Consider the following 16,419-nt stretch of genomic DNA (forward strand, 5'->3'; position numbering starts at 1 on the left):
TGCATGGCAGTGAAGACAAGGCGAAAGCCCTAAATAGATATAATCACATGTATAAAAGATGAATAAACACCATAATTGCCCCATTTAATAATTACTGGCCCAGTACTTTCTCTTTTGGTTGAAGGCTTTTTCCTGCTTCTATCACGTGGGATGAAAGTTTCTCTCACAGGTTTTGGAAGAGAAAACATCAAGGCAAAGTATTTCTGGCTGGGGATATAATATAAAAAAAAAAATTCTGTCTGTTTTTTTAGACTTCCTTGTCCCTTCTGGGATATCAGTTATTGATGACTGTGTGTTTGTAATATTCAGGCCCCATGTTTGGGACTGTGCAAACCAGGTATTGTTGGGATCTTGCTGAAAAGTAAACTATTCATGAAAATTTTTAACTAGAAAACACACTACTTGTATTGCTAAGACAAGTTTGCCATGGTTTAAAATAAACTGGGCTAAAATCTGTATTAAGGCATGTGATCAATATTGATATGTCTTGGTACTTTATTCTAATTTTCACAGGATTCCATTATATATACTAACTGGAAGAAGAAAATTATCATGTAGAAAATATAGTAAAACAAATCATTTACAAGAAATTCCTTTCATAATTTCTGTCTAAAAACACATTATGTTTTTCATACTGGCCTCTTAATGTCAGATCCTATGCCCAGTTGGTGTTTTTGCAGATTAATGACAAATTAAAATGCAGGTAAACAAGATCTGTGGTGGGATTCTAGGGGAAATGTAAAAATTCCAAGTCTCTTCTCTCTTTCATAATACAGTTATTACTTAAGTTATCTGCCCCACATCTGAAACATGATAACATCATGTTGATGTGTAACTACCTCACAACAAAGCTTTGTGAGCTTACAGAAGTGAGGCTGTCTTAAAGCCTGTCAAAAAACATTTCATTATGAGACATACCTTCTTCCCCAAGTTAAGTTGGGTATGCTAACAAGTACTTACTTTCTTCGGGCATGTAGAATACATTTCAAAGCAAGTGAAGCATTAGCTACATTGTAGTATCTATAAACAGAAAGAGTTTATGCAACTTTTGACTTACTCCCAGAGGGTAACCTACACACTGATTATAAACTAAGTGCATCTTTGCACATGTCTCTGCGCTCAACAATTCTGTTATTATTAACTTTGAGCTAAAGCACTCATATTTTTGAAGTCTAGTTGTCATTAGAGGGAAAACTACCACTTGAAGGCCAATAACGGCTTATAAGAGTCTTAGAGTATTTCAGACACTCTGCATAACCCAAAATTATGAAATGGCAGTTTAATCTCTTATCAGTGAAGATATCAAAGTTCATGTTCTTTTCCAATTTTAACATTTAAACTACTGAAACAAGTCCCAAAGTTTATGTATACAACAGAGGCAAAGACAGAACTAAGAAGAGAAAAAAGACGTTGCAGAGTGAGGATTTGTATCTACTACAGAATCCTACTATGTTTTAATGATTCAACAAGGAGTGATTTTGCAGTATTAGTAATTAAAAATCTTCAAGGTGCCTTTCTCAGCAAGTTATATTTCTGTTTGTGGAGAGTAATCACAGCTGAAACCCAGAGAGGATAATCGAAGAAAGAAAAATTTGTCAGCTGAGAATTGTCAATCACTTTCCCAAAGACATTTCCACATTTATTAGAGAAACATGTGAGAACAGGCCAGGAAAGCCCTGGCCATTCTACCTTGCAGCAATTCGGCAGAAAGCCAAGGACAGAATGAAACTTCAGGGTGGCCCCCACTGAGCTCACCTCATTGCATTAAAGCCAATTTTTCATGAAATTGGGCCAGTGTCTTAAATGGTGGCCACTATATTTATTTTAAAATCAGATTTCATCCATAATATCACAGCCAAGAAAGCAGTTGACATCTAAAAGAGCAAAGGGTGGTAATTTTACACAACATGGACACAGTTTTCTGAATTCTGTGGAGATAATCAACTTGGGTGGTCCTAATTCACACTAACTTTCATATTCATGGCAAAAAAGGGCACTCAGTTTAGTATTAAAGAGCATTTCCTTTCTTTTTAATGTTAAATTTATTTGTTTTATTTAAAATATAAGCCTAAAGAAAGTTTATAAAAATCAAGGCTATTTAAAGCTATTTCTGATTCTCTATAAACAACACAAAACTAGAAAATCTTAAACTCGGGAGTCAGTGACAGAGGCCAGTCGATATCCCATGGATTCAGGATCTGAAGTTTCCAAAGAAATTTGCAGAATAGAACACCAGATGCTTGGAAAGGATGTCTGGGATGTGCCTCTCAAACCTGCCCTGATTAGTTCATATGTTCATTTATTCACTCATTCATTCATTCATTTTATAACTTCTTTTTGAATGCCTACCATATGGTAAAACCTATATTAGACATTGACTCAATGATTGAAAAACAAACAACAACAACAACAACAACAAAAGCATATAGCCCTGACCTTGAAAGCTTGCAATCTATTAAGAGAAATAGACAAGTGAAGGGGAAAATATAACACCTTGTACTAAATGGTTTGATAATGTCAACGATAGGATGCAGAACTAACCTAGTTATGGGTAAAGAAAGGTATCAGAGGCAGCTTTCTGGAGAAAGTGACATTTGAGAGGAGAACGGAAAGACATGCAGTTAACAGCCAGGTGAAGGACAGCCAGGTAAAGTTAACAGCCAGGCAAAGGATGATAGGAAGAAGTAGGAGATCAGTGAAAGCAGAGGAAAGAGAACATCTTAAGCTCTCTGTCAAGAAAGAATGTAGTCCATCAGGGTATATGTAAGCAGCTGCATCTGACTGGAATGTGGATTTTAGGGAGAAACAAAATGGAGGCCAAAAGAGAGTCCCTTTATGCCTGTCCAGACTTCATGATCACTGCAAATTGGGGTAGGGGGTGGTGAAAGGATGACTTTAGGTTTCTGATCTGGAAAACTGGCTGGATGAGCCTTAGAGGTAGCCCCTTTTTAACTCCAGACTCCTTCATGTGATTGGAGATAAAGGGGGCCTGGCTCTAAGGCTTAGACCTCTGAAGCCCAGCTTCCCCATGTGAGAAAGGATCAGAATAGATTACTTCCAGATTCCTTTCAGCCACAAAATGCTCCAATCCCATGAAACTGGGGGCCTTGAATTTTAAGACCCTTCCAACAATGGGGCATTTTTATAAAATGGCCTCACCAGCAGAGATCCTAAAAATGTATGTGACCATTCTATGAAGCCCCATTCATCTACTCTGATAGCTGATCTCAGAAGCAGAATGACAGCTGTCTTTTACTGCTCTGGGATCTTCTCGAATCCTCTTGAATCTGTGAGGAAGACATCATTCCTTTCTCCATTTTACAGAACAGGAAACGGGTTCAGAGAGGACCCATACCCACTCAGGGCCATTTTGTGAAGGGCAGATCCAGGCTTCCCAGCCATGTTCAACTCAAAAGCCCCTGTGCATAATCACTGTGTTTACTGTCTTCTGTCTTACAGCCTGGGCTGCTCAAAACAAACTAAGTCAGCACAGTTGCAGAGAGTGCATGGACAGAACCAAGGAAAGGCCTCTTTGAGGGGAGATGGGTGTGAAGGGAGAAGATTTCAAGCCAGGAGAGACATTACAGATGATGTGGTCCAACAGATCCCAAAATCTGACCCTGCTTCAGATCACTCAAATAAGAAACTTTGAGGATGGAAGACTCGGACTCTGTATTGCCATCTGACTCTGTAGAGCACAGTTCAGTTATCACAAGCTTCAATCACCAAGTCAGTTTCCGGAGCTTGCAGTGAGCCGAGATCGCACCACTGCACTCCAGCCTGGGCGACAGAGCGAGACTCCGTCTCAAAAAAAAAAAAAAAAAGAAATGAGGAAACTAGAACTTCATATGGTGTCAATTCCAGAACAAGGCAGCAGCCAGGAATGTCTAGAGTCCAGGTGTTCCACACCCTCCACTACCTGCAGCCTCCAACCTCCCAGGGCTCTTCTTGCTGTGAAACCAGCTAAATCCTCATCAGGCAAAAGTGCTTGGCTGTAGAATCAAAAGGGGAGCCTGCTTCCATCAGTCTAGTTTGCCCGTAATTTCCCCAAAATGTGTAAAATGAAAAAGATGAAGCAGACAGCATAATTTGGAACCAAATTTCCCATATCACATCACATTTAGTGGTAATTTTATGACATTCAAGTTGGATATTAGAATGTCAGTTTAAAAGGAAACTGGTTATTAGTAAAGGATAACAGGTGCTTTAAAACTACAGTAAGTGTTGACATTTGAGGGAAAGGAAATATAATAACTTAATGCTTTTTTTGGCTTTGCATGGAAATGAATAGCCATTCCTTGTCAATTCTCACCTCTACTTCACTCAAAGACTGCATATGTAACAGCAAAGATCTCAAAGGGAAAAACATTATGTGTGATGTCAAGGACAAATAAATGATCACATCAATCAACATGTAATGGTATAGAGAGATGAGAGATGCCAGAAGGCTAAAATGCAACTGCAATTATCTTTTACTTTGCTGGAAAATAATAATTGTTGTAAATCTATTACCTTGGTCTCTCAGCCTTGTAATATGAAACAACACTTATTTATATTGTAAGGCATCAAAATAAGTTTTCTTTTTCCTTACAGAAGAACCGCATAGGGAAGCAGCTCTGATTTCTATACACAAAAGCATATCACACCACACGAAGTTTTCTTAGAAAGCTATTCAAAAATATCTTTGGTATTTGGTTTTTGTATAAGATGTGGGCTATTCCTACACTGCCACAACAAATTAGGGAACTAAAAATAAATTATTTGTTTGATTCACATAGTGGAAGAAAACATGATATGACAACAAGGCATTGAATTGGGATTATAGAATCCAAGATTCTAGGTCTAGAAAGCAGAAAAGCTACATTTTACCTCTGGGTCTCTGCTGCTTTGTTGGCATAAAAAGGGGCCTCAATGGAAAGTCTCTAAAATTTCAGCCAGATCTAACATGTAATAATTCTTTGTACTGTGCTATCCTAACTACCTTCTCACTAAGAGAAGAACAGCCTCCCCTCTACCAAACCTAAGATGCTTATTTACCATAAAAAAAATGTATACCACTTTGGAAACAATAGAAATCCATTGGCATAGTTTTCTAATTTTCTCCTAAAATGTTCCTGCTGGTAGATATTTCAAAAAACCCTTTTCTTAAAACTAACACTTATTAAGTACTAACTATATTCTAGGTACTGCTAAGTGCAACCCTACAAAATAAACGCATTATTGTTCTCATATTAAAAATAGGAAACTGACGCACAGAAAGGTTAAGAAGTTTCTAATAATAACAAGATCACAGACCACCCTTAGAGTTCTGTTCAAGTCCGTGATAAGCCTGGAGTCTGCAGGCCTCTGGAGCCTCTGGACCAAATGTTATCCCCCATTTAGGTGATGGCTGACCAGCACATAGCAGAGGGCAACAGCTTTGCCATGCGGAATAGGGAGATAATCATTTTATTCAGATATCATGAAAGGATTCTTTTAGGGAGTCCTATTTATCCATTCGACCAGCCCCTCAGAATCAAGTGATTTTCCTTTTTCCCCACAACACCCCAACACCCAGGATTTACCTCTTTCTTTTTCCTCTCCTCTTCCTTCCGTTTCTTCTCTTCTCTTATCTGTGCTAAGCGCTGCTTTTTGCGCTCCAGCTCAGCTTTTAAGTCACTTTTGTCAGACATGTTGGTTTCCTTGGAGAAAGAGAAAAAAAAGAAGTGAACATATATATAAATAACTTTTCTGTATATCATTGCAAAAATCATTTGAAAGAAAATGCAACTTAAAAATTTGACTTTTGGATGATCAACAAGAGGTTGTATTATTTAGCCTATGTGAAAGAAACGAATTAAGTTAGATCTGCTTTAAGGATATAAAATATTTCCCTTTTAGGTATATATATATAAATATCTGAAGAAATACAAGGTTATTATCTGGCCTAAGCAAGAATCGCAACTTCCAGATAAGCAACACATTTTCTATACAAGTTTCTTAACAAATAAACAAAAATAAATAAGAGAATCAAAAAAGAACCATCATCATGACTTCCAATTTAGATGATAATGGAGCAATTCATCCCCACACTGAGAAAAGAAAATAGGCTTTCATAAACCCTTAGAGACATGCCCTGCTCAAATTTCTACGGACTCAATAAACATTCGTCCACTGAGCTCGGACGCACGGAGATTTCATTTTGCCTAACATTATTTGCATCAGGGAAGACAGCCGCTGAAGACCTAACATGTTAATCTTCTTTCTCTGTAAAACTCCTGAAGTGTCACAGTTAATTTCATCTCCAACACAACCCTATTTCTATAAAACTTTCATTTGCATTCTGAATGTAACATTGCTTATTCTGGCACTTTCACTTTCCAAAGCAAAGGGTGTTTGTGAGCACATGAAATGGGAGATAACACTATGGCAAGTTCTTGGGAAAAATTATCCAAATAAGATTTAATTTTAATGTTAATCATGGTGACGATGCTGGTAGTGATGGTGCCAGTAACATTTTTAAATAAAATCAGTTTGAAGAAGACTCTTACTCATTATCAATGATTATATATTTGAGTCTTTTGTGCTCCCAACTGAAAACTAACAAAATGGAAACCTTGAGAAATGAAGAGCCGCCTTCGCCCAAATTTCTAAAATAATGGGGAAAAATGACTAACCATAAATGTCATGAGTATTCATTCGCATACTATTTGTATGCAACTAGGATAAATATATAATGTATCTTGAAGTAGATGACAGAGCAATGGAAGGCAAAAAAAAAATACCAAAGAATACAAAACAATGAAAAATTCTCATCTTTTTTGTCGTTGTCCCCAGAAGGTAATCATGAATCTGCAGTCACTCTAGGACACACTTTTGGACAAATACACAAGTTGGGAAATACACTGTGTTTCTACTAGACACATTTCTGCTCACAGTGTGACAGCAGAGATTTGTGAAATAATCAGAATGATTGCAATAACCAATCTCTGCCATTCATGATCATACTCTTCATTTTTCAATAAATATTTGCTGTATTTAATCTGTGTTAGGCAATTTATAATGAATAGGGCTACAAAGATAAGCAAAACCAGATTCTCTCCTTCAAAGAGCGTATAGCTCAAATTTGTGGACATGCAGTGTGGATGGAGATGTTCTCTGAGATATTGGCTTATTGATTACTCAGTGCCAGGCCTTTGATACTCATTATCACATGCAATCATACCAATCCAAGTACACCAATATTATTATTAATTCCTTTTCATAATTAAGACAAAGGAGGTTCAGCAAGAACTGAGACTGCCTAGCCAATAGATGGCAGAACCTAAATTCAAGCTTGCCCATGCTCTGACCTACTACATGTTTGTGATCCCCAGTGTACAAGTTCAGAGGAATACAGAGGAAAATGATAATCAAGGTTTGGTGGAGTATGCCAGGGGAAGCATTGAGGAATAGGTAAAATTGGGACTGGGTATTGAATGAGGTCAGAAACTAGCAACAGAAGGGCATATTTGGATGTGTGAAGACCTGTCAAAGAGGGAACTGACAGTGCAAGAGATGTGGATAAATTCAAGTCAAGAAACTGAAAGTTGAGGCCAGGTGTGGTGGTTCATACCTGTAACCCCAGTGCTTTGGGAGGCTGAGGCGGGAGGACAGCTTGAGGCCAAGAGTTCACGTTTACCGTGAGTTATAATCATGCACTGCACTCTAGCCTGGGTGGCAGAGTGAGACTCTGTTTTAAAAGAGAAAAAAGAAAAAAAAAGTTTAATTGATAAGAATGGATATGTTGAGGCAACCTGGAAAGCCTGGACAAAACAGAAAATTGACTTCTATTTGGTGTAATGGGTGATGGGAAATCGTAGCAGATTTTTGAAAAGAAAAGTGACAAAATAAAAATGGAATTTGCTTAAGCCTATTCTTGTCCCTGCCTGTATAACAGACTGGAGCAAAAACTAGAAATAAGACAAGCTGCTGGGAAACTAATGCCAACTTCTCTCTGATTCAACTGTACCTGTACGGGGATGGTAGGCGAATGTGGAGACAGAAGTAGAGAATGTGCACTAGGAAGAGCACAGCCAAGAGGGACCAAGGAACTCTTAGTAGCCTTTAAATATGGAAGCAAAAGAGGAAGGTCCAGTAACAATTTGACTTTGAGAGGACAAAGGGGATGGCAGTGAAATTAGGAAGAAAAGGCAAAGAGGAAAATGGTGAAAAAACCTTGCAGCATGTATGTCATAATTTAGGTATCAGTGGGACTTCTGGGCAGAATGCACAAATACAACACTACAGATGGGGGGAGAAGTGGGATGGGGGACTGAAGTTGAGAAATAGAGTTTGGAGTCATCCCCCTACAAACGGCTGTTGAAACAGGAGATGCAATTCAAAGTCTTAACAGAGCCAAGGGAGTAATTGAGCAAGCAGAGCCGTGACTGAGGGCCAGCCAGAGAGGAAATGCCCTGTCCACAGGAGGTAGCTCCAGCAGGTCTGACTGAGGGTCCACATGGAGGGACACAGACCCATGAAGTTAGATCTTCTGATCTTTTTATTTCCAAGAGAAGTCGCAGAACTTCACAAAAGTGAAGTTTATCACTGAAATACAGGTTGCCAATAATTTTCAACACCAATGGGTAAAATTCCTGGTGGGAATTCCAGAAGTCATCTGAGAAGTTATAAACACCCTTGACCAATGAGGGTCCATCTAACTAGTGTGCTGGAAATTTTTTGGCAGTCAAAAATGAAATGTATGATCAGAAAAATCACTGTTAAAGCAATAGCTGTTTCATTCTAAGCTGAAAGCAGCCAGGAGAATCTTCTTAGAAAATGTGAGTTTTCCCCTCCTCCACATTTCCCCAGCTTTTACTTGACCTTTCCCCAACATTTATTTACCTTTTTTCCAAATCATCAAAACTGTCTGGTGCAACTTCAGCAATATTTATGGTCATTAAGGAGCAAACCATAATATAAGAAAGTCTTGTATTTGTTATGATTTTCTTGCAAAGAATTTCAATCACAAAAGGGAAGTAAAATGTATTCTCAGAAAATTTCTTCAAAGTGCAAAGGCTTTCTTGCAAATAAAAAGCATGTCTTACAATGTTGATTATATAAGTTGGAATTCCCAGCCAGAGAGTCAATATTTTAAAAATAAACAACAAAAACATTGAGGGAACTTAAAAAAAAAAGATTATATTAGGTAGTGGTGATCCAAATAACGTAAGTCTTTAAATGCAGTAGGTTACAATGTTAGAAGACACAACTGTAAAGGACCTTCCATTTATTGATTTTTTGATCTATTCCAAAATAGATGCTTAACATCAACCCCTAGGAGAATAAGGAATCTCAAGAGAATGCCTCATAAAGGGTTTGGAAAGTATACATTATAGTGAATGAACGAGCCTTTACACATAGTAAAATGGCTTAAATAGTAGCATTAAATGCAGTGTCAGCACTGAACTCCACAGGATTTCGTGGGGGGCTTGCTAGTGTGACCCACTAAATCTCCCTGCATATCAAAGAAAGCAAATCAAGGAGCAAAGCATGAGGGACATGAGTTATACAGATTCCTGTGGCTAATGCAGGTTATTGCCAAGGCAATTCTGATGCGCTCAGTCTAAGAAAATAAGAGTCAAAGCTACCTGCTGCTAATTATTGCTCATTTACTTCATACACATAAAAAGCTGGTCTCTCATTTACAAATGGCAAGGGATCAAGTGGGTAAATCAAACCCACCTCTGGGTATAGGGCTCCTCCCTGTCTGATCATCTGCATGTTCTACCACACACCAGCCAACTCTTGGCTTGACTCCACCCAGACTTAGGAGCAATCACAGCTCAGTCTCTCCCCAGCCCCATCCACTGCAATCAGTTGCACTTTTGCACCTCCTGCTCAGCATCCTCGGAGCAGAGTCCCATATTCAGAACTCTTTCTCCATCGGTGGCATCTCCCCTTCCTCACTCACTTTCACCCACCTTCGTTGCCAAATTCACGTCTTATCTCCCTCCACCCCCACATCACAGCCCTTGTTCTGCAAACCCTCCAACTTTACTATCACTGAACACAATCCCCATTTCACCCCTTGTCTTTCTTTGTCAAGCCAAGTTATACTCACACCAGAACAGATGTCTCAAAGTTCAAATCAGCTACTACATTTACCCTAGACTCCATACACAAATTCCTAGAGCCTGCTAGCTTTTTTTCAAATTTCAGCTCCCTACTACTGATTTCCCTTTTGTTCTTTGATTCACCCTTTATCCTCTGCTTAGTGTTGTCACTACAGCTCGTCTCCACTCATCCTCCCAAATGTCTGTTTTGATCACTTTGGCTTCAGCGCATCTCTGATCTAGTAAGCTGTCATTCTTCTGATCCAAACAAATGCGTCAATATAAGTAAAGAGCTAAACATTATGCCTGGCAAATACTAAACACCCAAGAAAAGTTGTTCCTCCTTCTCCTCTTCCTTTTCTATTATTATTACCATTAGTTTACTCTGCCCACTCTTGCCCACATTACCAATTGCACCCTAATTCAATAACCATGTCATCACTCAAAGTTCACCGCAATCATTTAAAAAGTGTTACCGTGAGAATTAATGAAAGACATGGGACATTACTGATTTAATAGCAATACATTTAAAGTAAGGAAATCCTATCTGTGTTCCTAGCCATTCTAAAACACTTCAGAGCAAGTAGTTAGGAGCTTCTCTATCTAAATGGGTTATAAAATGGAAGGCATGTGGGAAAAGGGATGTTATTCAAAAAAAAAAAAAAAAAAAAACCTTTTAAAAAAATTAAGTGTAGTCATTTAGCTAAACAGTAAAAAAAAAAAAAAATTCTCAATTTTTTCTTTTGAACATAAGAATTACATATCAAGCTGTCCCCAGCAGGCATCCCCTGCACCTTACCTACTTCCCCCAGAGGATGGGTTAGTATATGAAGACATGGTTTCTTCTCTAGTTAGGAAGTTAGTTACAGGGAAGGTCTCTCCTGCTGTTCCATTATACAAATGGCTCATGGTACGGTCCTAAGTTTCTTTTTTTTTTCTGGGACAGAGTCTTGCTCTGTCACCCAGGCTGCAGTGCAGTGGCCCGATCTCGGCTCACTGCAACCTCCACCTCTTGGGTTCAAGCGATTCTCCTGCCTCAGCCTCCCGAGTAGCTGGGACTACAGGTGCATGCTACTGGGCCTGGCTAATTTTTGTATTTTTTGATAGAGATGGGGTTTTGCCATGTTGGCCAGGCTGGTCTTGAACTCCTGACCTCAGGTGATCCTCCTGCCTGGGACTTCGCTGGGGTTATAAGCATGAGCCAGCACACCCGGCCCCTCAGTTTCAATAGAGGAAAAAATGGGGAGAGGAGGGAGGGAGGAAAACATGAGAGAAAGAAATGTGGCTACTGAGGAGGGAGGAAATAAAACTAAAATCAATTTCACATCTTCCCTTGCCTTGCCAGGTTCCCCTACATCTCCTTTACATTTCTTATGTCCGCACATAGCCATAGAGAAAGGAAAATGTCCAGCTTTTCTTGAACCCAACAATGAACTCTATCACCTTCATTTTTATTTCTGCGCATATCATCATGTTATAGGTTGGTCCTATTTAGAACCAAGTGTCTAGCAGAGGAGATGAAAAGGGTTTAGTTCTGTTTACACAGCTGCTGAGTAACAGCACCTCCCAAGGCTTAGCTTTTGAACAATATAGATCTCTATTTCCTTTTGGTTGTCTAAGTTGGCAGCCGTTTGGGATTCCATTCCTAATGCTGGCATATGCAAATGTATTTTTAAGCTTAAAGTCGGAATCCTAGGAGGTTTAAATCATTGCCCAGCTGTTGCCAGACTTATTGAAAAAATTCCCAGAAATAAGTTCTCTTTTCCTGCCTGAAAACAATTGCTCTTGTCAGCTCTTCACTATCATGTATTGAACTTTTCATCTGCCACGGATACGTGTAAGAAATTTGATCTTTCACAGCCCCATTTCACCTGCTTAGTGTCTTATAAAATGCAGCTGCCTCTTTCCACTTGGATGGGAGGCCAAGGGATGATACAGACGACCACCATGAGCCCACTTTTACAGCTATAGCTTAGTCAAAAAAAAGAGGGTGATAGACATCTCAGGAGGGAGTTGGCCGGTGAAAGGAGGGTTATTTTCTAAATTTTTACAGCCATCAGTACACTATGAAAACAAAATTTTAAATAAAATCCATCTTATAGTAGGACGATGCTCAGGACTGTTCTACTAATACCACAGAAGAGCAGTTCTCAAACATTTTTATCTCAGTACCCTGTTATGCTCTTAAAAATTATCAAGGACTTCAAAGAGCTTTGGTTTATGTTTTTATGTAGGTTATCTATTAACATTAATCATGTTAAAAATCAAAACTGATAAGACTTTAAGTATTTAATAATTTATTTTAAAATAACAACATACATGTTATTTATTAACATTTTGTGAAAAAAAAAATACAATTTCCAAGACAAAAAAAATAGTAAGATAAGTGTAATTCTTTTACATTTTCACATATCTTTTTAACATCTGGTTTAATAGAAGTCAAATGCTTTCTTATAGCTGCTTCTGCATTCAATCTGTTGTGATATGTTATTTTAGTTAAAGTATATGAAGAAAATCTGGCCTCACACAGATATGTAATCTGAAAAAGGAGGAATATTTTAACAGCCTCTTCAGGTAATTGTGGATATTCTTCACTATTATACCAAAAGTCAATAAATAGCAGTTTCTTAAAGGTCAGTGGCAAGGTGAATATGAAACCATGTCAATCAATGAACTTTTTGTATTCTGTTACATTAAAATCCATTGGTCTATCCTAAACGTTGAATCGATCTTTTACTCATGTATGATTTTATAATGTCAATGAATAGGTTACTTGGAAAATATAAGTAATTGGAAAATAACAAATCATGCAGACCTTCCAAATGTTGACACATTATATTATATCTGAAAATCAAATTTAGTAACTTCATCACCAATCTTTTCAGAAGTCTTTAGGTGACATAAAACTGTCAAGCTCAAGATGGCCCAAAATTCTAATTTTTGCTTGAAAGCTCAAATTTTATCATTAGCAACAAATATTGTCAGTTGTGTTCTTGAAGTGACAAACTCACACCGTTGATTTTTGAGAAAATGTCTACCAAATACTGAAGTCTTAATCACCCTAGCTTGGCAGTTGTTCATGTAAAAAATAGTGTTTTTTTTTAAGGCCGCTAGTTTAGCTCACAATTCAAATTATTGTACAAATGTTTTTCCTCAAGACAACTACTAAGTTGGTAGCAGAAGGCTTTGCGTGTTCCCATTTGTCACACAGTAAGACACATACCCAAGAGTAGACATTTAATGTAAATATTTTTTTTCTGCTTTATGAAGGACATTCTTCAGTGAAACTGGGTTGTTTTTTTTTTTAAATGTGCGTGTAGCAGTGAAATTTGGGCCACTACTAGTACAGTTTGGTGCCACTGCCTCAAATCACGTTAGAGTACCAGCAGTTTTACCCATGATTGCTTTTATACCATCACTGCAAATGTCAACAGAGTAGAAAAGACAGATAACATTTTAGTGTTATTATGAAAATAGCTTTGACCTTACAGATCCCTAATGTTTCTGGGGAATCCCTAGGGGTTCCCCAGCTTAGGTTAAGTCAACTGTGACTTAACCTAATTCTGATAAGATAGAGTTGATTCTAAAGCCTACAGAGACATTTACCGGACAAAATTTTGCTAAGTGTTTATATAAATAATCTAAACAGAGGGAGTTCAGGCTCTTTTTAGGAAAAGAAATAGTGAAAGACAGACTAACAAAATCACTAAGCATTAAAAATTCAAGTTAGAGTCAAAAATTCCACAAACTCTGATTTAAAAATACCTGGGAGATCTAAGACCTCTAGATACAGCATAAAGAAAACTAGAGTTAGCAGGAAAGCAAGGTCTTAAAGAAAAGGCCCTATAGAGCGTGGTGGCATGCGCCTGTAATCCAAGCTACTCGGGAAGGCTGAGGCAGGAGAATCGCTTGAACCTGGGAGGCGAAGGTTGCCGTGAACCAAGATCGCGCCATTGCACTCCAGCCTGAGCAACAAGAGTGAAACTCTGTCAAGAAAGAAAGAAGGAAAGAGAGAGAGAGAGAGAGTCTCCATAGAACAATGTGTGAAAGATTTCTCACTTGCCTAAGCCAGGTAAAAGGTAAGGAAGACTAACTGAGAAGCCAGTTTTCATTCCCCATTCTCCTTCTGCCCTCACTACACACACACACACACACACACACACACACACACACACACAAGTAGGCGTTAGCCTGGTTGTAAAGTGAAGTAAGACAGTTGTTAATGAACTATAGATTTATGTTTGTGTGATTTTTTTATTCCTTTGTCCTAATTTTGCTGTAGGCTGCTTTATTTTTTGGTCTTAATTATATTTAATTTTACAAGAGAAAACAAAGGGTGATTTTTACAGACCTCAATTATATCTAGTAGGCTTCTTCATATCACTGAGGAGTTTGCAAACCATCATCTTTGTTCACAGAGGCATTTTCAATTCATTTTACTTTTTTAAATTTAACTTTTATTTTTAAGTTCAGGGGTACAAGTGCAGGTTTCTTATATAAATTTGTGGGCCGGGCACGGTGGCTCACGCTTGTAATCCCAGCACTTTGGGAGGCCGAGGCGGGCGGATCACGAGGTCAGGAGATCGAGACCACAGTGAAACCCCGTCTCTACTAAAAATACAAAAAATAGCCAGGCGTGGTGGTGGGCGCCTGTAGTCCCAGCTACTCGGAGAGGCTGAGGCAGGAGAATGGCGTGAACCCGGGAGGCGGAGCTTGCAGTGAGCCGAGATTGCTCCACTGCACTCCAGCCTGGGCGACAGAGCAAGACTCCGTCTCAAAAAAAAAAAAAAAAAAAAAATTTGTGATGTGGGGGCTTGTTTTATGGATTATTTTATCCCCCAGGTATTAAGCCTAATTCCCACTAGTTATTTTTCTTGATCTTCTCCCTACTCCCACCATCCACCCTTCAACAGGGCCCAGTGTGTATTGTTCCCCTCTATGTGTCTATGCCTTCTCATCATTTAGCTCCCACTTATAAGTAAGAACATCTGGTATTTGGTTTTCCATTCCTGCGTTAGTTTGCTAAGGATAATGGCCTCCAGCTCCATCCATGTTTCTGCAAAGGACATGATCTCATTCTTTTTTATGGCTGCATCATATTCCATGGCATACATATACCACATTTTCTTTATCCAGTCTACCATTAATGGGCATGTAGGTTGAGTCTCTGTTTTTGCTATTGTGAATAGCATTAATAGGCTGCTTTAATAATTACAATTATACATGTTCATTTCAAAACAAGAACTTCAAGGATTATATAATCCAGTACCAGCATTTTACCCATAAATAGGGAAACAGATATAGTCATACACATTTACAACCATTAAATGGACGAGTTCAAATGGAAATGTCAGACTTCCTCATTCCTGGGCACTTTCATTAAATAATGCTTTCCTTCCAGTGTTTACTTATTTAAGATTTTACTAATTTTAATCCAAAGAAAGCTCTTAAACAAAAAGCCGTTATGACGGATGCTGATCAGTCTACTTCCGGTCCAATCTTGCTGTCCCTCTGTATCACCACCTGGTGGCATCACATGTAAATTGCATGTGAGAGCTGACACCAGAAGGAAAAGCTTTGCCTCTGAAATTCCCATACACCTCATCAAAGCCAATACTGGGTAGTCCCAAGCACTGCAGGAGTTTCATTTACATAGGAAGGACCTGTTTGTGGCTGTAGAGAACTACTATTTTGGAGGAAAAACTATCTCAATCCATACACACAGTTGAAACATTATGTTGATTTTTCTAGGTTCCTCTCAATTTTATTCATATTGGGTAAATTATTGACTAGGAAATTCAGAAATTTCTCTAAAATTAAGCCTTTAGTATCACTCTTGCTGAATTTGTGAGATGTATTTAAGATTGTTGTGTCTACATATTGTCTCTAGTCCTATTTTCACTGTTTTATGATTCTGAGCTACTCAAATTGTACTACTTTAACTGTAACTTGAGCATTGGCAATTGCAGCACATTAAACAGAGAGGCTCTCAAGCCCTCAGCACAGAGGCCCATTATGCTAGAGAGAAAAATCAATCCATAGGGTATCTGCCCTCTCATCTAGTTAACAGAGTAGAGATGAGAGCTCTTAAATCTTAAAGGACTCAAAAGCCACTGTCATCTTTGCCAAAAAGTTTGGAAATTTTTTGTTTAATTTCTGACCCCTATGGTGCATTCCACCAATTTAGAGATTCAATATGCTTCTCTTTGGAAAGGAACTGTTCCCCAATTAACAGAATCAGCCATTCATTTCTTAGAGTATCTTCCTTCAAGAAACACTCAGATGATATCAAGAGTCCTTAGGAAATGAGAATCTCAAGTAGAATCCTTGAAAGAGTATAAAA

General features: G+C 38.4%; 1 protein-coding gene across 11 annotated transcripts in view; it reads right to left on the reverse strand.

Annotated features, from left to right (window-relative positions):
- DYNC1I1 (dynein cytoplasmic 1 intermediate chain 1) overlaps positions 1 to 16,419 on the reverse strand; it is a 316,271-nt gene that overhangs the window by 278,155 nt on the left and 21,697 nt on the right. For 10 of the 11 annotated variants that reach the window (XR_009208752.1, XM_058424458.1, XM_058447060.1 and 7 more), the window contains exon 2: positions 5,565 to 5,681. Coding sequence is in view for 10 of the 11 variants with exons in the window: in XM_058424458.1 (XP_058280441.1) it covers positions 5,565 to 5,672 (108 nt within the window). In the remaining variant the exon portion in view is untranslated. Of the gene's footprint in view, positions 1 to 5,564; positions 5,682 to 7,594; positions 7,712 to 16,419 lie in introns of all 11 variants that reach the window. The other variant, XM_058424446.1, reaches the window with a different exon arrangement.

Source organism: Hylobates moloch, unplaced genomic scaffold (genome assembly GCF_009828535.3).
Source record: "Hylobates moloch isolate HMO894 unplaced genomic scaffold, HMol_V3 SCAFFOLD_1, whole genome shotgun sequence".
In the NCBI taxonomy this organism is placed as follows: domain Eukaryota; kingdom Metazoa; phylum Chordata; class Mammalia; order Primates; family Hylobatidae; genus Hylobates; species Hylobates moloch.